Genomic DNA, 25,530 nt, shown 5'->3' with positions numbered 1-25,530 from the left:
TGCTCCCCATATGGTGGCCGAGATGAGTGATAGGGTGCATTTGTTCGTGAACGGATTGGGACCACATCTGATAAATGAGTGCACGATAGCCTCCTTGGTGGAGGGCATGGATATTTCCCGTATTCAGGCTTATGCCCAGACCCTAGAGGATCGTAAGCGCCAGCAGAGGGTAGATAGGGAGCATGATAGGGGCCAGCATAAGAGGGCGAGATTTGCAAGGTATTCTAATGACTTCAGAGGTAGCGTCAGGACCCAGTCTTCGAGGAGTTCGGCGCCACCTGTAGCTAGTGCTCCCCCTACAACTGCCATCTTTTGCACATTTTTCTCTGCTGTGAATTCATGGTAATTCGTTCTATACATGTAAGAACTCACGGGACGGTGATCAGAAGCCGTGAGTTCGAGTTATTCACTTGTAGCGGACTGTTTTGTGGACTGTTTTGTGTTGCTATTGGGCTGCGTGTTTTACTACTATTTTGTGGAGTTTTGGAGGTGGAAGGGTGTGGAGGAACACCATATATATGTAGGGTTGTGGGCTGATAGTGATTCGTAACATTTCCGGGTCGTTTGACACGTCTACGGTGGTCGGCGTATGTATGATGTAATTAGGTTGTGCGTGGACTATTTTGGGAGGCTCAATATGTTTATTATTGATGTTGTTTGGGCTGTTTGGTGATTGTTTGGAATGGTGTGAAGTCATATATATAGGGGAGGTGCTGTCCGTTTCAACATAAAATAGGTTGTGGTCGATACATAATAGTTATGACTCTTAAATAATAACGATAGTATCGTTTCTCTTATTGTAGACTAAGGAGTTGTGACAATTGCATAGCTTCTGATTGGGGCAGTATATACAAGGTATGTGAGTCTATCCCTTTTCTTCTTTTGCACGACTCTGATTGTACATAATGTAATGAACAAGCTTCCAAAGATACTCTACTCTTAGAAACTAGCAGTACTTACATTGCTTTCCCTCTTATGGAACGATTGATGTTAATGTTGCTTCTCTTATTCTTATGTTATCAATGTTGTTGGTACTTCCTCACTCTTATAAGGTTCGTAATGAAGAGTTGGTCCTAATAACGTGTACAGAGGATACCGACCTTACGTCACTCCGAAAGGTTTATAATGTGATTCCATGAGTCGAGCATGCATTATATATATGTATCTATTTTGCTCTAGCGAGCCGCACTATAGTCGGCCGGGTACGACACATATTGTGCAACCACTGATCAGTTGGGTTTTACCGAGCTCCACATGGCCGGGTACAATTCTACCGAGCCTTATGATGGCCGGGTATGTTTTTACCAAGCCTATTATGGCTGGGTACGATATGATGATGATGATGATGCCCACAGAGGCATATGTTTTAAAAGTTTATGTATACATATATATGTATCATGCATTTCATGTCAGTAGCCCTCAGAGGTACTCAGATGTTCCAGGTTGTATATTCTCTATCCCTGCTTACATTACTGTTCATATTTATGGTTCCGTGCCTTACATACTCAGTACTTTATTCGTACTGACGTCCTTTTGTTTGTGGATGCTGCATGTCATGCTACAGGCCCTAATAGACAGGCAGGTGCAGCTCCCCCACCACAGTAGGTTGTCCAGTTCAGCAGTGATTGGCGAGATCCCTTCTCCGGACTTGTCGTGGTCTTGGTATGCATTTTTGTTATAGACATTATGGGTATGTCGGGGCCCTGTTCCGGCTATGTTGCAGCACTTATGTTCATTTAGAGGCTCATAGACAAGTGTCGACTCATGTATAGTTTGGTATGCCTTGTCGGCTGGTTTTTGTTGTATAGTCTTTCATGGTAGCGTGGTAGCTCGTACCTTATATGTAGTTTCTTGATTGTCTGGTCATCCCCTGCTATGTATGTTCATGCCATCATATTTTATTGCTGGTTGTCCATGATCTAGGTCTACCATTTATATTGATCTCGTCAACCCTAAAAGATAATAAAAAAAGGTTAGATAAAATGTACGTTGGTGCTCGGCAAGTATGGTCGGGTGCTAGTCATGGCCCTCCAGTTTGGGTCGTGACAAACTTGGTATCAGAGCAAGTCTGTCCTAGGGATTGTCTATGAGTCGTGTCTAGTAAAGTCTTGATTATGGATGTGTAGCGCGCCACATTTATAATCAGGAGGCTACATGACATCTAGGGTTGTTACCTTCTTCCTGAATCTAGATCGTGCGTAAAGTTTAGTCGTAAGTGTTTATCTCTAATATTCACCTTGTTTTCTTCCAGTGATGCCTTCGACTAGGAAGCAAACAATTAGTAGACGACTTGATACAGCTACGGGAGAGGGTACCAGTCAGGTGCCCCAAGCCAGAGCAGGCCAAAGTGAGGCTCAGAGTGAGATGCCGTCTCATACCTCAGCTACCCCGTCTCCTCCAGAGAATATTAGGAGGCACCCAGCACCTCCAGTTCCTCCGTCTGGCACTACAGACCAGTATATATGGAGTGCTTTGCAGTTATTGACTAGCTTGGTAGCTGCTCAGGCTCAGAGGTAGAATACAGGTGCTGCTGAGAAACTAGTTAGTACGAGAGTTCGTAATTTTATTAATTTAGACCCTCTAGTGTTTACCGGATCAGACCCCAAAGAGGACCCGCAGACTTTTATTAACCAGGTTCATCGTACACTTCGGGTTATGCATGTTAATGATACAGAGGCAGTAGAGTTGGCTTCGTATCGGCTACGGGATTTAGCGGCTCTCTGGTATGATAGTTGGGAGAGATCCAGGGGTTCAAACGCTCCTCTAGCTGTGTGGAAGGAATTTTCAGAGGCCTTTCTTCGTCACTACTTTCCAGTTGAGATACGACGAGCTAGAGCTGATAAGTTCTTGAACCTTAGACAAGGTAATATGAGTGTGCGAGAGTACAGTATGCAGTTCGATTCTTAGCAAGGTATGCTCCCCATATGGTGGCCGAGATGAGTGATAGGGTGCATTTGTTCGTGAATGGATTGGGACCACATCTGATAAATGAGTGCACGACAGCCTCCTTGGTGGAGGGCATGGATATTTCCAGTATTCAGGCTTATGCCCAGACCCTAGAGGATCGTAAGCGCCAGCAGAGGGAAGATAGGGCGCAGGATAGGGGCCAGCATAAGAGGGCGAGATTTGCAAGGTATTCTAATGACTTCAGAGGCAGCGTCAGGCCCCAGTCTTCGAGGAGTTCGGCGCCACCTATAGCTAGTGCTCCCCCACAGTTTCAGAGGCCTCAATATGATCGATTTACCCATTCTGGTCCAGGTTAGAGTTCGCAGGCATCAGGCTCGCAACATCACAGGGATACTAGTCAGACGAGACCCACAACACCACGTTGTGATCAGTGCGGCAAGGCCCACTTTGGACTGTGCTGTCGAGGTTCTGATGCATGTTATTCTTGTGCACAACCTGGCCATATGATGCGGGATTGTCCTAACAGGGGAGGTGATGGTATGGCTCAGCCGACTGGACCTGTGTCTGCTTCTTCCTCATCAGTTCGACCTCCAGCACGGGGTTTTCAGCAGTCGACAGGACGTGGTAGAGGTAGAGGTGCAGTGCCGATTTCGAGGGGTGGTCAAAATCGAACCTATGCTCTAGTAGGTCGACAGGATCTCGAGTCGTCTCCAGATGTTGTTACAGGTATGTTATCTGTGTTTTCTTATGATGTATATGCGCTGATTGATCCGGGATCTACATTATCATATGTTACACCCTTTGTGGCTAATAGGTTTGGCATTGAACCTGAATTGATAAGTAAACCCCTTGTGGTATCTACTCTAATAGGAGATTCTGTGATTGCTAGAAGGGTATATAGAGGTTGCACTGTGATGATTTGTAGTCGTCAAACCTCGGCAAATTTATTTGAGTTAGAAATGGTTAATTTTGATGTGATAATGGGAATGGACTGGTTGGCCTCATGCTATGCAAATCCTGATTGTCGTACGAATATGGTTAGGTTTCAATTTCCTGGTGAACCCATCATTGAATGGAAAGGGAATATTGCTACACCAAAAGGTAGGTTTATTTCCTATCTTAAGGCAAGGAAAATGATCTCAAAAGGTTACATTTATCATTTTGTTCGTGTTAGGGATGCGGAGGCGAAACCGCCTACTTTACAATCAATCCCCGTGGTCAACGAATTCCCAGATGTTTTCCCAGATGAACTCCCAGGCCTTCCTCCTGAAAGGGAGATTGAGTTTAGCATTGATGTGTTGCCTGACACTCAACCGATCTGTATCCCTCCATACAGAATGGCCCCGGCAGAGTTGCGAGAGTTGAAGGTGCAGTTGAAGGACTTGCTGGATAAGGGCTTCATTAGACCTAGCACTTCACCTTGGGGTGCACCAGTCCTATTCGTGCGGAAGAAAGACGGGTCATTACGGATGTGTATCGACTATCGATAGTTGAATAAGTCTACTATAAAGAACAAGTATCCACTTCCAAGAATATAACCTATTTGACCAACTCCAGGGTGCTAAATATTTCTCCAAGATTGATTTACGTTCAGGGTATCATCAGGTAAGGGTTAAGGAGAAGGATATTCCAAAGACGGCTTTCCAGACAAGATACAGGCACTTTGAGTTCTTGGTGATGTCGTTCGGGCTAACAAATGCCCCAGCAGCTTTTATGGATCTCATGAATACTATATTTAGGCCCTATCTTGATGTGTTCGTGATTGTATTCATTGATGACATTCTAGTATATTCTCGTTCGGAGGCGGAACATGCGGGCCACTTGCGGATAGTATTACAAATGCTTCAGGATCGTAAGTTATATGCTAAGCTCTCCAAATGTGAATTTTGGCTGAACTCAGTAGCGTTCCTTGGCCATGTGATATCTGACGAGGGTATTAGTGTCGACACTCAGAAGATCGATGCAGTAAAGAATTGGCCGAGACCTACAACACCATCAGAAGTCCGCAGCTTCCTAGGGCTAGCAGGATATTATAGGCGGTTTGTGGAAGGGTTTTCCTCTATATCATCACCATTGACTAAGTTAACACAGAAAGATACCAAGTTCCAGTGGTCTGATACTTGTGAAAGTAGTTTTCAGGAGCTGAAGAATCAATTGACATCCGCACCAGTGCTCACTCTTCCTGAAGGAACAGAAGGTTATGTGGTATATTGTGATGCCTCAGGTATAGGTTTGGGGTGCGTATTGATGCAGCGTGGGAAGGTGATTGTATGCATCAAGACAATTGAAGAAGCATGAAAAGAATTATCCAACCCATGATTTGGAATTGGGTGCAGTAATATATGCTTTGAAGATATGGTGGCACTACTTATACGGCGTCCATGTTGACATCTACACAGATCACAAAAGTTTACAATACATCTTCAAGCAGAAAGAGTTGAATTTGAGGCAGCGTAGGTGGCTTGAATTATTGAAAGACTACGACGTCGAGATATTGTATCATCCCGGTAAAGCCAATGTTGTGGCAGACGCTCTCAGCCGTAAATCAATGGGAAGCTTAGTACATATTGAGGCGGGTAGATGGGGGTTGACTAAAGAGCTTCATCAGCTAGCAATTATGAGAATCAGATTGTTAGACTCTGATGACGGAGGTGTTACTGTACAAAATACATCAGAATCATCTTTGGTAGCCGAGGTAAAAGCACGGAAATATGAAGATCCTATCTTAGTACGATTAAGAGAGAGCATTCAGCAGCATAAAAGTATGGCTTTTGAGATCGGAAGAGATGGGGCACTGAGATACTAGGGCCGATTATGTGTGCCTAATGTGGCAGGGTTGCGAGAGAAGATTATGAATGAGATTCATCAATCCCAATATTCCATCCATCCCGGCTCGACAAAGATGTATCATGATGTCAAGAAGCAGTATTGGTGGGATAACATGAAGAAGTCTATTGCAGAATTTGTATCCCAGTGTCCCAATTGTCAACAAGTAAAAATAGAACATCAAAAACTCGGTGGATTGCTTCAGAATATAGAGATTCCGACCTGGGAATGGGGGGTGATTAATATGAACTTCATTATTGGATTACCTCGCTCTTATCATAAGTTTGACTCCATCTGGGTGATAATTGATCAACTTACAAAATGTGCCCATTTTCTGCCAGTTAAGACAACTTACACGGCTGAAGATTATGCGAAGTTGTATATCAAGGAGATTGTTAGGCTTCATGGTGTGCCGGTATCTATTATATCAGACCGAGGAGCTCAATTTATAGCTAACTTTTGGAGGTCTTTTCAGAAGGGTTTAGGCACACAAGTGAATCTCAGCACTGCATTTCATCCGCAGACTGACGGACAGGCTGAACGTACCATTCAGACACTGGAAGATATGCTACGAGCATGTGTTCTAGATTTTAAGGGAAATTGGGATGACCATCTTCCACTCATAGAATTCGCCTACAATAATAGCTACCATTCCAGTATTAAAATGGCCCCATACGAGGCACTATACGGGAGAAGATGTAGATCACCAGTTGGATGGTTCGAAGTCGGTAAAACAGAATTATATGGGCCAGATTTGATTCACCAAGCTATTGAGAAGGTGAAAGTGATACATGAGCGATTGAGGATGGTACAAAGCAGGCAAAAATCTTATTCTGATGTCCGACGTCAAGATCTAGAGTTTAAGGTTAGTGATTGGGTTTTCCTGAGGATCTCACCAATAAAGGGTATTATGCGTTTTGGGAAGAAAGGTAAGCTGAGTCCAAGGTATATTGGGCCGTATAAAATTCTTCGACGGATTGGACAGGTTGCTTATGAGTTAGAATTGCCATCCGAATTGGAATTTGTCCACCCGGTATTCCATGTATCTATGTTGAGGAAATGTATTGGAGACCCTTCTCGAGTCGTCCTTATCAAAGATGTACAGGTTACAGAGGACCTATCATATGAAGAAGTGCCAGTGGCTATATTAGATCGACAAGTCCGCAAGTTGAGAACAAAAGATGTAGCTTCCATCAAAGTATTGTGGAGGAACAAGAATATGGAAGAAATAACATGGGAAGCAGAAGAGGAGATGAAGTCTAAATACCCGTACCTATTCCAGAATGAAGATAACAAGGATGTTGGTGGAACACATGATACATTGGAAGGTGAAATGGCTCTATGAGGTAAGCAATAACTTGAGAATACTCTTCCTTAATACAAAATGGCGATATGCAGATAATGTACATGTCCATAATTCTTTGCATACTCTTGTAAGGCCATACGTTGAGTTAACCGCTTGCAAGTTTGTCCTCTATTTATGGGAGAAACTTGACCGGAATCCACGATGATTTAAACTCCCCATGAACCCTTGCATTCGAGGACGAATGTTCCTAAGGGGGAAGGGTGTTACAACCCATATCCACACGCGTTAGTTCATGCCATATATTAGTTAACATAAATTCAAGAAGGAATTACCTTTGAGATGATAAGAAGTTAATCTTATTGGTCTTAAGTGATACAAGGGTGTATAAGGGTGATTAACAAGTATTAGAAGTTAAACGAATCAAGGATGTGGTAACTCGTATTTTCAGGTAAACCTAGAGGTTCTTAATACACTCAAGGTCATGTATTAAAGTGTTTGAATCATATAATATCCGCATCATAAGTCTTGAAGTCAAACGAGTTATGAAACAAAAGTCGACAAACGTTGTCGCAACTTAGGTTCATAATTTTACTTAAACATTAGGTTAAATTTTTCTAAGCTTTTCTCCTAATTTACAAGGAATTACGGGGTTATCTACCCACCAAATTAAAGATCTACGAGTTCAATTTCCAACGCATTAAACCATTTGTCAATACAATCTCGGAGTATAGAGATATTCATATTTTCGCAAGCCTGCGCAGATTGGTAGATGACAAGTAGGTGCATCACCTACTTGCCAAAATGATTGGACAAAATTAAAAGACCTAAGTCGGCCAAGAGAGGACTTTTAAGGGGATATGATCTCAGTTATTTCATCCATATTTCAGACCCTCAAAACTAAAGTTAACCCCTGCAACTCCTCCCCAAAAAATCCCACACAAACCCTAATCGATTTTCCCTCTCTTTCAAGTTCTATTTGAAGGTAAAACCTAGAGTTTGAAGAACCAAGGGAAGGGCTGAGTTATCCAACAAGTAAGGTATGTTACTGCCATCTTCCATACATTTTTCTCTGCTGGGAATTCATGGTAATTTGTTCTATACATGTAAGAACTCATGGGGCGGTGATCGGAAGCCGTGAGTTCGAGTTATTCACTTGTAGTGGACTGTTTTGTGTACTGTTTTGTGTTGCTATTGGGATGCGTGTTTTACTACTATTTTGTGGAGTTTTGGAGGTGGAAGGGTGTGGAGGAACACCATATATATGTAGGGTTGTGGGCTGATAGTGATTCGTAACATTTTCGGGTCGTTTGACACGACTACGGTGGTCGTCGTATGTATGATGCAATTAGGTTGTGCGTGGACTGTTTTGGGAGGCTCAATATGTTTATTATTGATGTTGTTTGGGCTGTTTGGTGATTGTTTGGAATGGTGTGAAGTCATATATATAGGGGAGGTGCTGTCCATTTCAACATAAAATAGGTTGTGGTCGATACATAATAGTTATGACTCTTAAATGATAACGATAATATCGTTTCTCTTATTGTAGACTAAGGAGTTGTGACAATTGCATAGCTAGTGATTGGGGCAGTATATACAAGGTATGTGAGTCTATCCCTTTTCTTCTTTTGCACGACTCCGATTGTACATAATGTAATGAACAAGCTTCCAAAGATACTCTACTCTTAGAAGCTAGCAGTACTTACATTGCTTTCCCTCTTATGGAACGATTGATGTTAATGTTGCTTCTATTATTCTTATGTTATCAATGTTGTTGGTACTTCCTGACTCTTATAAGTTTCGTAATGAAGAGTTGGTCCTAATAACGTGTACAGAGGATACCGACCTTACGTCACTCCGAAAGGTTTAGAATGTGATTCCATGAGTCGAGCATGCATTATATATATGTATCTATTTTGCTCTACCGAGTCGCGCTATAGTCGGACGGGTACGGCACATATTGTGCAACCACTGATCAGTTGAGTTTTACCGAGCTCCACGTGGCCGGGTACGATTCTACCGAGCCTTATGATGGCCGGTTACATTTTTACCAAGCCTATTATGGCTGGGTACGATATGATGATGATGATGCCCACAGAGGCGTATGTTTTAAAAGTTTATGTATACATACATATGTATCATGCATTTCATGTCAGTAGCCCTCAGAGGTACTCAGATGTTCCAGGTTGTATATTCTTTATCCCTGCTTACATTACTGTTCATATTTATGGTTCCGTGCCTTACATACTCAGTACTTTATTCGTACTGACGTCCTTTTGCTTGTGGACGCTGCATGTCGTGCTGCAGACCCTAATAGACAGGCAGGTGCAGCTCCCCCACCATAGTAGGTTATCCAGTTCAGTAGTGATTGGCGAGATCCCTTCTCCGGACTTGCCGTGGTCTTGGTATGCATTTTTGTTATAGACATTATGGGTATGTCGGGGCCCTGTTTCGGCTATGTTGCAGCACTTATGTTCATTTAGAGGCTCATAGACAAGTGTCGACTCATGTATAGTTTGGTATGCCTTGTCGGCTAGTTTTTGTTGTATAGTCTTTCATGGTAGTGTGGTAGCTCGTACCTTATATGTAGTTTCTTGATTGTCTGGTCATCCCCTGCTATGTATGTTCATGCCATCATATTTTATTGATGGTTGTCCATGATCCAGGTCTACCATTTATATTGATCTCGTCAACCCTAAAAGATAATAAAAAAAAGGTTAGATAAAATGTACGTTGGTGCTCGGCAAGTATGGCCGGGTGCTAGTCATGGCCCTCCAGTTTGGGTCGTGACACATTTCTTCCCGGGGTCATGTAGTACACCTTTTATTTATATGTTTACCACGTTTTGAGATATAGCCGGGGCCTTATTGCCGGCATTGTTATGATTCTCTTTTGTATCTTTAGAGGCTCCGTAGACACTATATGGGTTGTATATGGGTATTGGAAGGATGAGTGAATTATGTTATGTTTTGGACCCTTGTTACTTCAAATTGAAAAGTGTATGTAATTTTGAAAACTTACCAATCATGTAACAAATGAATCGATTTGGAAATGTTTACAAAATCTTCCTATTGTATAATTAATAATAACTTGTTTTCTTGATCATAATAAGTTGGTTAGAAAGTGTCTAATATGCTTGCTCAATCGGGTTCACTCAGTTGAGTGCCGGGCGCGCCTCCTGAGGTTGGGGCGTGACAATGATTCTCCCAAATAGGGAAAATAAATAATAGCCGAAAAAATAATAAAATTTATTTATATATATATATATATATATATATATATATATATATATATATATATACAACCTGGTTATTCATTTGCTTCAATAATACGCATAGAAGTGATCCTGGCAGCTCTATTTTTTTTCAAATTTTAACTTTTCTTTTGGAAAAAATCAACCGAAATTTTTAAAAGTAAAAGTTTCAACGTTAAAATCTTAAATTTATCATCTCTGTACTATTAGTGAGTGTTGGTTTATAAAATATTTTCGATAAGTAAATTAAAAAGACGATGAGTGCTGAAACCAACCCCGAAATGAGAACGACTTTTTTCTTTTACTGTTGATCTTCTTCTTACAGTGTCACATGAGTAACACGAGATAATGCTGTTAGTTTTTGAATACATTGTGTCAATGAGACTAAAGGTGCTCCACTTTAGCATACTTAAGGGACTAAATATGCTCAGGGTTATATTTGAGGGACCAAAATAGACTTACCATAAAAAATAAGGGACAATACTGGCCAAAAACTCCTTGATAAACAGGCTCTTTTTGACTTTGTCCTTTTTCTGTTTGAGATGCATGGAGATAATTGATGAAAGATTTATTTTAACATTTCCGTTTAAGTGTACATATACCCCTTGTTTGTTTACAGGCTTCGTATAAGAGTATTTTTTTTTTAAAGAAACTCCTTGTTTACATCACTCAATAGTTCTTTAAAGACGAGCAAACATTGTTTGTAATAAGGTTGTGTTATATTTATTTTTAAGAACAATTATTAATAAGAATAAAAAAAATAATTAATTTGTCTTAAGATATCGGAAACTGATTGCACATACCACTGACTTTATACTTTCAAGTATTTGAACTACATGTCCAAAACTACATGTCTTTCATATTAAACCAATTCTATTTGAATTGTGTATCGTCTATTTGGCCAATATTTTTGTTACTGTCTCGACAGCCTTAAGATCCCCATCTATACTTAGCGCTATGACAGATGTCGTCGACGAACATTTTATATCGGTTCCAATAATTTTTCATAAAGACATAACATAGAGATCTCTTAATTCATATATTCAGGTACCTGAAACTCTATTGAGATTTTATGAAGTATTATTTCATGTGAGCTTCTAGATCACTTGCCTCCTTTATTATGATCATTTGCTCATCTTCTTCATCAAGAAGTTCTATTTGCAACCGATTTGTCTATACGCTTTAAGTGTACCATAGACTTTGTCCTTTTAGGACTTAATATGAGCATTTGCAATGTGAATATAGTTACTTTTTTGGGTCAGCAAATGCGTCTGGCATGCTTTGCAATATATTGCAAATGAATTATCCTTTTATGAACTTCAGGTTCATATTATCCTATTCGAGGATCTATATGTATAAATAATAATTCATTCCATGTAACTTTTTTCTCAACTGTTGTATCTTGTCTCCCCCTCATGTTAGAAAAACTAACTTGCTTCCTCAACTTTGGAAATCCATCTTTGTGCATTATGGTGTTAATGAAAATATACACCGCATATCAATAATAATAAGATGGAATTATTTGGTTCTTGACCCCGAACCACTTGTAAGGGGAGAATGTAATATACAAACTGATATAGATAACTTTGTTCTCATAAACAATAGTTTAGCTATTAAGTGGAGGCACTCAATAAATTATTTTGCTAAACCAACTGTGATGTAAACCAACTTATCAAGATAAACTTTCTTGAATAGAAAATCTGGAAATTATGCTCGAAATTAAATTACTGAGCAAGTTACCTCGCAAAACATCATATTGCGGGTTAATGATAATCGCACATGTAGTCATCTCATAGATGCATCTTATGTGGTATACATGGCAGGTGAATGTGCCCATATTCACCTTTGATATTTCCAGAATTCATGGGATTCAATCCCAATTTTAGTTGGTCAATTTAATTAATGAGAACATGCAATATAAGAGAATTCGTAAAGAACTTTCTAGTTCTTTAATATTTACCCATATGAACTCTCTTTTATTTTGCACATCATTCTTAAATTGATATGGCTAAACCAATTATGCCAACTAAATAAATTATCAATATTGATAAGTTCAAGTTTACACCATGACATGTGCAATTATCAATAAACTCCAAGTTTATTATGATATGGGTTTTTATATCAATAAATATCCACTTTAGTATGATGTTCTTTTATTTGTGTAGTACAAACTGAAGAATAAAGCGGATAACTTTTCACATACATATTACCCCGCTACAAGTTGTAGTAATAGAAGATATTAAATCTTTTCTTTATTTATAGTCTCAATATAATCAACTGCTTTCACGTGTACTTTGGAAACTGAATAAGTTTCTTTGAGACTTACTACAACACAATACCTTATTGGTAATTAATTGTGTTTCTCCAAAATAGTATAATTGGCTCTTGCAGAGTTCTCAATTAATTTTGTACTACCACATATTCATCAACATTAATATTGTGAATCTCTTTTAAAGAGAAAGTTATATCATTATAGTTATGGTCAAAATTATATGCAAGATATGTTTCATGCATTAATGTTATTCTTTAATAATCGCATTACCAAAATATTTTGGTGTGCAATAGGTACGTGATCAATGACCATTCATGCCATAATAATGACATTATTTTCTTATATCATCTCAAACCTCCTTCTAGAGGTGAGTGTGGTATATTCACTACCACTAGCACGTTCATATTCTTCCAAGAATGAATATGTATTCATAAATTAGATGTTGTTATATTCACATCATGAATGGACCATAATCATCTATATGTTCTTTATAAAATCTCATGTCAAATTGATGACAAATATTACTTTCACAAAGTGAATAATTATTTTGATAATCCTTATTGTTCTCATTGCCACAATGATGACGATTATAATTTCGTCTATTGCCACGTCCACATCCATTGATACATTCATAGTAATAATTTTGTCTTCTTTCAGACTTATCATATACTGCTATCACATTATCTAAAGGGAATGAGAATGGAGCAAATTCAATGGGACGGGTTTTCAATTCTTTGCCCACAATCATACATGAATTTGATCATGGCAAGACATAGAAATTTTACCACTTTGGGTGGTTATAATATCTTTCAAACTCCATTAGAGTTGCAATCAAAATTTATCGTCTTTGCTTGTATTTAAAATTAAAGTATAGAATGTCAAGAATTTGAAAGAGAAAAGTAAAATACTTACCTTAAATCCAGAATTTAATCATGAAGGAAGTTCAAAGAACAATTGACAATCATTATGCTCAATCCCAAAGCTTCTACTCAATTGGTTAGAGTCTCGTGTTGATAACGTGTTATGAAACAATAAAAGAAGAAGAAGAGTATTGCAGAAAAAAGTAGGAAGAGAGAACTCTTATTGATTTTGGGATGATTTACAATGGAATGAAACCCTCTATTTATAGGAGAGAGTAACTTAGCCATCAAGTAATAAACCCTAGAATCTCTTTAGAATATAGACATTCACCTTAAATAGAATTCTATTTATAACAGAGACAACTAATTTTAATATTCACCATTGATAATACGAGACCGAGGAGTATTAGAAACCACACTCTAACAAAAGAAAATAAGAAAAAAGTGAAGTAGAACATTCATGCAAATCGTGCCTTAACATGCTCAGAATAATGCACACTTCCACTTTCCAGCACATAATTTCCCAAAAACCTATTTATTCACAACGCGGAAAGCATTATAATAAACCAAATCCCTAACTGAAAAATAAATCATCAGCACAATGAGAAAGCAAATACAAATTAATTCATCAACAGTTATTTGTTTGGTGCTGTTATTACTTGCCACTGAAACTGGAATTATTTACCGATTTGCCCATGGAGCTCAACGGAGAATCCAAATCTCCGACGATCTCGACGACGTCCTTGACGATGAGGAAGATGAAGCTTGGAGAGAATGGGGACGAAAGAAATCGGCCGAATCCGATTTCGATCCGCCGCCGATGGATTTTAGCACGATGAGTCCGTCGGAAATTCAATCGGAAATGATGAAGCGGCAGTCGGGTCCGGTTTTTGGATTTGTCAAACTCAGACTTGGAACTCTTCGGACTCCGGTATCTCTTGCTTTACCTCTAAATTTCAATGGATTTAAATTATATACTTAGACAATTTAAATATTTTAGTGATAACATGTTATTTATAATTTTGTGCATATCACATAATTAATTCACCGTCGGCATAAAACTTAAACTCAATTTTAATTACTACATTGTTACTTTTTTGTTAATTCGGATTAGTACGGAATAATGTGACGAGTAATGACGAGTTAAATTGATATTCCTACTTAGAGCATAGAATCTAGTAAAATACTCCCTCGGTCCTAAATTACTTGTCACGTTTTGCTTCTCGAGAATTAATTTAACTAATCTTTAAAGTTAATTTGTACAATATTAGGTAAATTTAAACAACAACAACCCAGTGTAGTCCCACCTAGTGGGGTTTGGGGAGGGTAGTGTGTACGCAGACCTTACCCCTACCCTGGGGTAGAGAGACTGTTTCTAAATAGACTCCCGACATCCTTCCCTCCAAGAACTTCCCACCTTGCTTTTGGGAAGACTCGAACTCACAACCTCTTGGTTGGAAGTGGAGGTTGCTTATTAGGTAAATTTAAATATTTGAAAATTATATGAAAAATACTACTTATAATTTGCAATTCTTCTCATATGAATATGTTGAAAAACTACATCTTAAATATTGGTCATTCCCGAGGGAGATTGCCTTGTCTACCAACTGCATCTCAATCCCGAGCTGGTGGGAGTAAACTATCCAAATATTCTATATCCATTTTGCTGTGGCTGATGTATTTTTCCAGAGGCCAGATTTTAATTTGTGGATTTTCATGTAAAATTCTATATTCAGCAACAACAACAACAACCCTAAACCCTAAAATTCTATATTCAGCATTGAAGAAAATATCGTGTCTGGATAAACCGATGCCAAAACACTGGATCGACCCCAGGTATTCGGGATGGGTTCAATCAGCAATTTTCTATTTAGACCATAGCTATATTTGTGAGAACTTCTACAAATTGGTAAATATATTATGTTTAGAACCCATTTTTTAAAGAATTTTGAACCTTGAATCCATAAGATAAAATCTTATATCTGTCTCTGCCCATTCAGATCTATTCGGATTAATAGCAAACTTATTTTGGATTGAAGCATAATTAATTGAACTGAAGGGCAGCTAGTTTGCAGAGGCTTAGGTAGGATTGCAAAGTAAATGTATTATTAATTGAGATCAAACTTGTTTACAGGAGAAGGTTTCTGAAATAGCCATGAAATGGACAAAACTAGCAAGAACTGGAGCAATTGAGGCAAAATTCATGGGCGTCGATGTGAGCACGATCATGTTCACTATGGAGAAAGGTCAAGACACTATAGAGGTTTGTCTAACCTCCCATATCTGGTGTCTTCTTCTTTATCTGGTAACTCCCTATTGATCCTTGAAGCAAAGAGTTGTTCTAATGGCTCAAAACTATCAGGGATTAGGTAGAAGTTAGTATCATTTTGCAAAATCAACTGACTAAAGAATATCATGGATACTTGGCTTTTGTGAAGAAATGTACTCGATCGTCAATATCAGAACACTCGTATGATGAATATGTTGCGGAAGCCAAATGTATATAGTGTGAATGAGTCACAACTACTATACCAAAAATTATGGCAGCCACCAAATAATAAATAAGACAATAAAACAACAATAAAAGGAACACCAGAATTTACGAGGTTCGGCCAATTTTGCCTACTTCCTCGGACACAACTAATATTTTATTTCACTCCAAAAATACAAGTTAAATAATACTAAAGAGTGAAGATACAAATGTCTTAAGAAGATAAGAAGGCAAATGAGAGGTGTGTCTAAATCCTAAAAATTAGGCCTCCTTTTATAGGGAAAAATTCCCTACCAAATGGCTAAACCACCGATGTGAGATTTGCCAAATTCAACAAATCTCCACATTGGCAAAATTTCACATCTTCAATTTTCTCTCAGTAACAAATTTTGGTTGTGTCTTCATCTTCAATCTTCAGTGTTCAACAATGTTGATCAAATCCAAACAATGTTGAAACTTGACCGCAGTCACCACTTTTGTCAGCATATCAGCAGGATTCTCTGTAGTATGAATTTTCTTCACCGTGACTCCACCTTCTTCTATGATTTCTCGTACGAAATGATACCGAACATCAATGTGCTTCGTCCTTGCATGATAAACTTGGTTCTTCGCTAATTGAATAACACTTTGACTATCACAAAAAATTGTGATACTTTTTTGTTCAACACCAAACTCTTTTAGCAACCCTTGAAGCCAAATTGCCTCTTTCACAGCCTCTGTAATAGCCATGTACTCTGCCTCTGTTGTAGACAAAGCAACTGTTGACTGCAAAGTAGACTTCCAACTAACTGGTGCCTTTGCAAAAGTAAACACATAACAAGTAGTTGATCTTCGTTTGTCCAGATTACCCGCAAAATCCGAGTCACAATATCCAACTACAGACTGATTGCCTTTTTGCTCAAAAACTAACCCAACATCTACAGTATTATGAATATACCGTAGAATCCACTTCACAGTTTGTTAATGCTCCTTTCCTGGATTATGCATATATCTGCTAATAACTCCAACAACTTGTGAAATGTCAGGTCTCGTACAGACCATTGCATACATCAAGCTACCAACAATATTTGTGTATGGTACCTTTGACATATACTCTCGTTCAGCTTCATCTTTTGGCGACATAGTAGTACTTAGCTTAAAATGGGGAGCAAGTGGAGTATTAACTGGTTTAGTCTTCTCATCTATGCCAAAACGTTGTAGTACTCTCTTCAAATATTCCTTTTGAGATAAGCAGAGTTTCTTTGAACGTCTATCTCTTATTATCTCCATGCCAAGAATTTTCTTTGCCTTACCCAGATCCTTCATCTCGAACTCCTTCTTCAGTTGAATCTTCAACTTATCAATTTCTTCCGAATTCTTGGAAGCTATCAACATATCATCAACATATAGGAGAAGATATACAAAGGAACCATCTTTAAGCTTGCGCAAATACACACAATGATCGTATTTGCTTCTCTTGTACCCTTGCCGCAACATAAACTCGTCAAATCGCTTGTACCATTGTCTAGAAGATTGTTTCAATCCGTACAATGATTTTTCAAGTTTGCACACCATATTTTCTTTTCCAGCAACTTTGAATCCTTCTGGCTGAGTCATGTAGATTTCCTCCTCCAAGTTTTCATGTAAAAACGCAGTTTTTACATCCATCTGAACTAGTTCCAAATCCAACTGTGCTACTAAAGCCAACATAATTCTAATGGAGGAATATTTTACAACTGGAGAAAATACTTCATTGTAATTAATTCCCTCCTTTTGAGCATATCCTTTGGCAATCTTGCTTTGTAGCGAACATCTTCTTGGTTAGGAAATCCTTCTTTCTTTGCAAATACCGATTTGCACCCAATTGCTTTCTTTCCCTTCGGGAGATTGCCCAATCTCCATGTATGATTCTGATGAAGGAATTGTATTTCATCATTCATGGCAATCCTCCACTTATCTTCTTCTGAACTTTGGACTGCGTCTTTATAAGTGGTAGGAACATCATCAGCTACAATTGAGGCGGCACAAGCAACTGTCTCTATAAGACGAACGGGTTTTGTTATTGTCCTTTTTGGCCTGCTAGTTGCAATTGATTCAAGTTGTTGTTGAGGTTCCTGAGTTGGAATCTCCCTCTCTACTGGCTCTTCTTCCAGAGGATAATCTTCATTTGTTTCCTCCTCTGCTTCTTGTGTAGGAAAAATAAATTTTCCCTTAAACTCCACCTGCTTAGAAGCACCCTCATTTTGTTTGGTATTTTCTGTTACCTTATTTACCATAGCAGATTCATCAAAGGTAACATCCCTGCTGAATATTACTTTCTTTGTCATAGGACACCATAAGTGATATCCTTTGACTCCAGAAGTAATCCCCATAAAAATAGCCTTCTTTGCCCTTGGATCCAATTTTGACTCTGTCACATGATAATATGCAGTTGAGCCAAACACGTGCAAAGAGTCATAATCTACAGCATGCTTTTCATATCATTTTTCAAATGGTGTCTTGCCATCAATAGCAGCAGATGGTAAGCGATTAATGAGGTGGCATGCATATGTAACTGCCTCAGCCCAAAATTTTTTGCCCCAGCCAGCATTGGACAACATACACCGTACATTCTCCAGCAAGATCCGGTTCATACGTTCTGTCACTCCATTATGTTGTGGTGTATGTCTGACAGTGAAGTGTCTGACGATGCCATCATTTTCACAAACCTTATTAAAATGATCATTTTTGTATTCACCTCCATTGTCTGTGCGAATACACTTGATCCTCCTGCCTGTTTGATTCTCCACCGTCATTTTCCATTTGAGAAAAAATTTCAGCACTTCATCTTTGCTCTTCATTGTATACACCCACACTCTTCGGGAAAAATCATCAACAAAGGTTACAAAATAGTGCTTCCCACCCAATGAAGGTGTTTTGGAAGGACCCCAAACATCAGAGTGTACATAATCTAATATGCCTTTAGTATTATGGATCGTTGTACCAAATTTAACCCTTGTCTGTTTTCTTTTGACACAATGCTCGCAAAACTCCAAGTTGCAAACCTTTACTCCTTTTAACAATCCTTGATCTGATAAAGTTTTCAAGGATTTTCCTCCAGCATGTCCCAAGCGCATGTGCCATAGCCTAGTTGCTTCTGCCTTTTTTTCGTCACTGGATGTTAGTGTCATTGTCCCAATAACTGTACTACCGCGATAATAGTACATGTTATTGTTCTTCCGATTGGCCTTTATTACCACTAGTACACCGGAGCATACTCTTATCACTCCATTTTCTGCAATGATTTTGAACCCTTTTGATTCTAGGGCTCCCACAGAGATGAGATTTTTCGTCAAACCCAGTACATATCGAACATCTGTTAATGTTCTGATCATTCCATCATGGTTCCTTAATCGTATTGAACCAATGTCATATGAGGTAAGAGGGCTGTTATCCGCTGTGTGGACAACTCCATATTCTCCTTCTTGAAAATCCACGAACCAGTCCCTGTTGGGACACATATGATAGCTACAAACCGAGTCCATCAACCATATGTCTGATGATGTTGATGGCTCTATTGTAACTAATGAGAAATCAGAATCATCACCATCAGCTACATTTGAATCCACAATGGTCTTTCCATTGTTATGTTTGGCCTTATTCTTCAACTTCGGGCAGTCTTTCTTCCAGTGCCCCTTTTCTCGACAAAAGGCACATTCATCTTTGCTGGGTCTAGATCTTGACTTGGATCTTCCTTTCTTTGTCCTCATTTGATTTTGAGGACGATCCCTCACAACAAGTGTTTCTCCTTCTCCACCCTTTTGTTTTTCTCCCTTTCTTTGTTCATAGCTGTACAAAGCCGAACAAACTTCTCTGAGAGAAATTTTGTCATTCCCGTGGAGTAGAGTAGTTTCAAGGTGCTCGTACTCATCAGGAAGTGACCCCAACAACATCAAGGTCAAGTCACCATCATCAAAAGTTGCATCCATATTTTGCAAATTTGTGACCAACTTATTGAAACTGGTGATATGTTCGTTCATTGTGGTACCAGGAATATAGGTGAAACGAAACAGTCTCTTCTTCATGTACAATTTATTTTGACTGTTTTTCTTCAAAAATTTATCCTCCAGTGCTTTTCATAATTTACTTGCAGTAGTTTCCTTTGTGTATGGATATTTCTGCTCTCTAGCAAGGTAGGATCGAATGGTACCGCAAGCAACACGGTTGATAATTCTCCAATCTTCTTCTCCAATAACATCTGGTCTTTTTTCTTCAATGGCAAGATCTAGCCCTTGTTGAAAAAAGACATCTAGAACCTCGTCTTGCCACATCTCAAAATGTCCTAACCTGTCAAAAATTTCTACCGTAAATTTCGCATTTGACACAATTCTTGTCATAAGCGAAGATGCCAATGATGACGTGTTATTGACACTTGATGTAGATTCTTCTTGTTTATTGTCTCTCATCTTTGACACAAATATTATTTAATAGCTGACGACACAAATCAAGATTATTTCCTTTCTGGTGTGGAAGATCAGACTAAGCTGCAACCACAGAGCATACTCAGACAGAACCTTGACTCAGTTACCAAGATAAATCTTTTCTGATGTGGAAGATCAGACTATGCTGCAACCACAGAGCATACTTAGACAGTACCTTGGCTCTAATACCTATTGTTGCGGAAGCCAAATGTATATAGTGTGAATGAGTCACAACTACTATACCAAAAATTATGGCAGCCGCCAAATAATAAATAAGACAATAAAGCAACAACAAAAGGAACACCAGGATTTACAAGGTTCGGCCAATTTTGCCTACTTTCTCGGACACAACTAATATTTTATTCCACTCCAAAAATACAAGTGAAATAATACTAAAGAGAGAAGATACACATGCCTTAAGAAGATAAGAAGACAAATGAGAGGTGTGTCTAAATCCTAAACATTAGGCCTCCTTTTATAGGGAAAAATTCCCTACCAAATGGCTAAACCACCGATGTGGGATTTGCCAAATTCAACATAATATCAAGTCTCTAGCTTTGCTTTAAATTTTAGCCCTTAAATGCATCTTTATTGCACGGTTTAACATTATTCGGTTCTTCTTGATTTTGGGACGACGCATTAGTTGGTATTTCAAAGAGTAATAAGCTCTGTGTGCTAGAAAATTTGAGAATCTCGTATTCCTCCATTTTGCAGTTGAAAGAGTTTTTGTTAAGCCAACAAGAAGCATATGAGGTTAAATTAGGGGACCAACTATTTCGAAGACCAGGAGATCCTCCTTTCGAAGAAGCATTTGAGAAGATCCAGACTGAGAAAAGTAAAGTGGATCATACCAGCTCAAAAGAGAAGAATAGGCATAATGAGTTGTAATAACCAGTAAAAACCTCTTCACAGCTAATTTTGATCAATTATATTCTAACGTGTATTATCAGAAGGCAGGTGTACATGGCTGGCATCTTACACAATCTCCTCCTCTTAACATTTGATACCGTGAGCTTACCAATTTTATGCTCTATTTGAAAAGTAAGCTGTACACGTCCATTTATATCAACGAATTCTTTTGATTTTGATCAATGAACATTGTGCTGGGAAATATCTGTTGTTGGAGTAATGAAAGCTCATAAGGGACTGTATGTTTTTCACAAATTATGATTGGATTGAACTTAATTAGGAGAGGCTAGTGCAATTTAACCTGTTCTAGCAGTCTTATTTTCTAGGTAGCTAGTTCTACTTATTATAGGCAGCTACCTATAATTATCTCTTAGGTGACACAGAAGTTGAAACTCATTACTCCCTCCGTTTCAATTTATGTGAACCTGTTTGACTGGGCACGGAGTTTAAGAAAAAAATAAAAACTTCTGGAATTTGTGGTCCTAAACAAGTCCAAATGGAGCCCAGAGTATTTGTGTGGTTATAAAAGCTTCTCATTAAAGATAAAGTTGTAACTTTAAGCTAAATTGTTACCAAATTTAGAAGGGTTGATTCTTTTTGGAACGGACCAAAAAGGAAATAGGTTCACATAAACTGGAACAGAGAGAGTATGATTTATGAATGGGGGTTTGGACCTTGAGAGAGCATTCTCTAAATCCTGAAGATAAAATCATTTTTATTCAAACATAACATAAACCATCCCACAAACTAAATTGTGTATACATTGGGATGACCAGAGCGGGCAAGATGCTGAATACATAATTTTATAAGAAAATTATGGATATCGGAGGATATTGCAGCAGACCCTCTTATTTAATAAAAATTGTAAGTTAATTGGAAGAATACAAGATTATTTCAGCTTATTGCTGAAGTCAGAGAGCCCAAGAAGGCGAATTCTGGGAATGCTAGCAGCTTCCTCCCTTTCCTTTTGAGTATTGTAACCCCAGTCCCCTGCTTCCAGAAAATCAGACCAGCAATCAGTACAACATAGCAATTAGCCAATAAAAGTGAATCCCAAGAGGAAAAAAAATGAATTAGTACGATGCATCTATAAGAAACAAAGAGAGTATGGTAAGTCACCTAAATACAAGTTCCATCCATCCAACTCGGACTCTTTAATCACGTTCTTTAAAGTAGCAAGTCGGTCTTCCACAAAGCTGATCAATATTGAGAAAAGTGGACGCACTTAATTTCACGCAGTAGAACCCATATGGCTATCTATCCAAAAGAAGTTTAAGTAGTTCCGATGCTAGAAAAATCTTACTGTAGGGTCAGACCCTGGTGTTCTGGCATTTCCTGAAGTTGCTTAAGCACTTTCACTTTAGGGCTGATAAAAAAGAAGTATCATCTGAGCACGAGTATATGCTTGAGATAAGCAACACGGATGATAATGTCTCTTGCTATTGCAATTAACTTAATCCAACCTCACATGCGTAAAGTAAACTTACCCTGTGCCCAGACCATATATCCTTTCAACTGGAATAGTTATCCCAGCAAGCTCTCTAAGTAATGCATCTGCAAAGCGGCTCTGCAAATGGAAGTGGAGAATCAATGTCAGATTCAGAGTATAAATATTAGATTCAACAGTTTAACTCAACGCCCTATGATCCCAATTCCTCATTCCTCAAGAACTAGCTAAAGATTTAAAAAATAAATATCTTTTATGCATGGTGAACATTTCAGGATAAATTAGTTTGAAATATATTTTCTTCACATTCTAGCAAACCTGCTTCGTTGTTACTATATAGAGCTTTGAACTTGCAAATTTCAGTGCATCAGGAACTCCAGGATAAAACCTGTAGAGAAAGCAGCAAAAAATTTAGTATTTTTCAACGCAGTAAAAACTTTGCCATGATATAGGTGATTCTAAAAATGACAACAAAATGAGCACCAACCAACTTATAGTTTCGTGTTCAAAGTAACTGATATAGCATTTGTCATTCTGTATTCTTTATGTTCATTAACGGATCATAAATTAGCAAAAAGATTAGGGCTAATCAGGACATTCAAGTGGTTGATATGACTTACCTGTTTGTACCAATCCAAGTAGCCAAATCATTGTCCATCCATTCATCTCTAACCTTACCAAAAAGATCTATAAGAGAATCCCTGTCTTCATTCCATTCTGCCACTATAATGGGTTTTATCTTTGCCCAGTTCTCAAGTATTCCCTCAACTGTTAGTCCCTCTGCAACCTATAACGTTAAGACAGGTATTACCTCGACAAATTTTAAGATACATCAACTGTAATGAATAGATTTGCATTATCAAATCCAAGACACTTTAAATTTTTTTTCCTTGCGTACCCACCGAAGACTTGCGGATTGAAGGGATTCTCGTCTCTAAGAGCAGCCTCACAAGTAAAAGATTTTCATATCCAGTTTCCACCACAGGCCTAACCTGCAGAAAGTTTGAAGGTTATCACTTCTATATTACTGTAAATTGAACACAATTGGCACCAGTATATGGATCTGAAATATGATTGGTACTTTAGTAGAAAATAGTACCCTTGGACAATTCAAATATTACCTAATTTCTCCTCACTACTTCTGTTACCTCCCCTAATTCACAAGGTACCCCCAACTAAAAGATAAATAAATAATAAATCAAAGGAAAATCCATTGCTGAGAGTCAAAAGCATGAAAATTCGGAGCACCATCAGCATTTCCAAGGACGAGACACTTATGAGTTTGAAATGCGCATTTCACCTGGTTTTTGCTATTACATAGCACCCAGAGTGATCATCGGTCCATTGACGACATCACTGATTTCAACAGTTCACATGATTAAACACACACACGACAAACCAACACAGCAAAACTACTAGCCAAGGCATTCATCCCAGATGGATATGCTGAGAATATTTAACAATAGACTTACGACAAAGGCAAACTCATGTGAAGTGTGAACTGAACTGGCGATGACATTATATTCAATGTGTGATTCTTGCGCTTTTTAGCTCTTTATATTAGTGACAGTTCTCATGGAAAGAGAGTTTGTTTTTCTGTCAAAGAAGCATGCTTAACTCAATCTATAGCGTAACAACATTATAGTCGCGTCTAGACTAAATTAATGTAAAGAGCTTGCCCAATACCACCAGTACCAGAAATGTATCTCCTTCGTCTGCACGAACAGCTTTCTTTCTGCTACTTTACTTATACTTTGACTTTCTAAGAAGTACTTACGTAGCTAAGTCTCAAAATTAGATATGGAAACCAGATCAAGTACAAACATGAACTAGACTCGTTCCAATGTACCTCAAAAAGGAAATGAACAAAGAAAGAATAATATTTTGACAAGTTAACACAAAAAGAGAAAAGAAAGACGACGACAACAACAACAACAGCTACTACTTAAGCTTCGGTCCCAAACAAGAGTTTGGATCGGCTATGTGAATCCTGATCACGTTACTCCATTTAAACTTATCTCAAGCCAATATTATGCAAATACAAATAAAAAGTAAAAAAGGTTATGTATATTTCTAAACGTTATAAATCTCTGAAAGGCTAAACCACTCCTAAAAAGCATAGGAGCTATAGAGAAAAGAAAGAAAGAAAGAAAGAAAGAAAGAAAGAAAGAAAGAAAGAAAAATTTAAACTTACCACATGCATTTGATCCACAATCCAATCTTCCAAAGAAGAGTCCACTCCATTGAATAGACTGGGCCATCTCACTTTAGCAGCCTGCAAAACCAACAAAATTTCAAAAAATAAGGGCAAAAGGGGGCAATGAATTGAATAATGGGAAGCAAAACAGGCAATGAGTTTGCAAGTAAAAAGATATATGACCTTAACAGCAGAAAGAGAGCTCTCTCCACAACTGTCACAGAGAACTCCGTCAAAATCTAAGGCGTACAAATCCTCCATCTAATATCCCAATCCAAACAAGGCTCGGTCACCCTGCGCCTGTGGCTAAACCTGTGGGATGAGTTTAACACCCGCCAATCAAATTTGATCAAATACTTGGGGACTCAATTGAACATTTTGATTTATTTGTAAGATCATGTCGTTTTATTGATTCTGTGCCTCCCGGCATTTGTCCTGATCCGACCCGGAACACAGACTAGTACTTTAGTCATTTGATCATTTTTAGATCAGTTTTAATTTATGTGGGGGTAAAAGAAGAGTTTTGAAATTAATATTTTTTTAGTTATAAGACTTTTGAGACTTATAATTTTAAATATGTCATAATATTTATATAGTTATATAAACTTCTCACCAAGAATAGAATG

General features: G+C 38.3%; 2 protein-coding genes across 3 annotated transcripts; one reads left to right on the top strand and one right to left on the bottom strand.

The window, feature by feature from the left end:
- Positions 1 to 13,659: 13,659 nt before the first annotated feature.
- LOC107797475 (uncharacterized) lies at positions 13,660 to 21,392 on the top strand. Of its 2 annotated transcripts, none has more exons than XM_075255217.1 (3): positions 13,660 to 14,352; positions 15,556 to 15,684; positions 21,066 to 21,392. In XM_075255217.1, exons 1-3 carry the CDS (start codon positions 14,023 to 14,025, stop codon positions 21,237 to 21,239), a joined length of 633 nt encoding a protein of 210 aa, XP_075111318.1. In that variant the 5' UTR covers positions 13,660 to 14,022; the 3' UTR covers positions 21,240 to 21,392. The 2 variants fall into 2 exon arrangements, with proteins under 2 accessions (XP_075111318.1, XP_075111315.1); XM_075255214.1 differs by having other exon boundaries at positions 15,556 to 15,726.
- A 566-nt stretch (positions 21,393 to 21,958) lies between these two features.
- Positions 21,959 to 25,288, bottom strand: LOC107809854 (uncharacterized). Its single transcript, XM_016634548.2, has 9 exons — positions 25,088 to 25,288; positions 24,902 to 24,982; positions 23,610 to 23,699; positions 23,328 to 23,494; positions 23,026 to 23,095; positions 22,748 to 22,827; positions 22,564 to 22,626; positions 22,380 to 22,456; positions 21,959 to 22,250 (listed from the first exon to the last, which is right to left on the bottom strand). Exons 1-9 carry the CDS (start codon positions 25,163 to 25,165, stop codon positions 22,150 to 22,152), a joined length of 807 nt encoding a protein of 268 aa, XP_016490034.1. The 5' UTR covers positions 25,166 to 25,288; the 3' UTR covers positions 21,959 to 22,149.
- Between the last annotated feature and the right edge of the window lie 242 nt (positions 25,289 to 25,530).

This window comes from Nicotiana tabacum, chromosome 1, assembly GCF_000715075.1.
Source record: "Nicotiana tabacum cultivar K326 chromosome 1, ASM71507v2, whole genome shotgun sequence".
NCBI classification, from domain to species: Eukaryota; Viridiplantae; Streptophyta; class Magnoliopsida; order Solanales; family Solanaceae; genus Nicotiana; species Nicotiana tabacum.
This window is presented reverse-complemented; position numbering and strand designations above follow the sequence as displayed.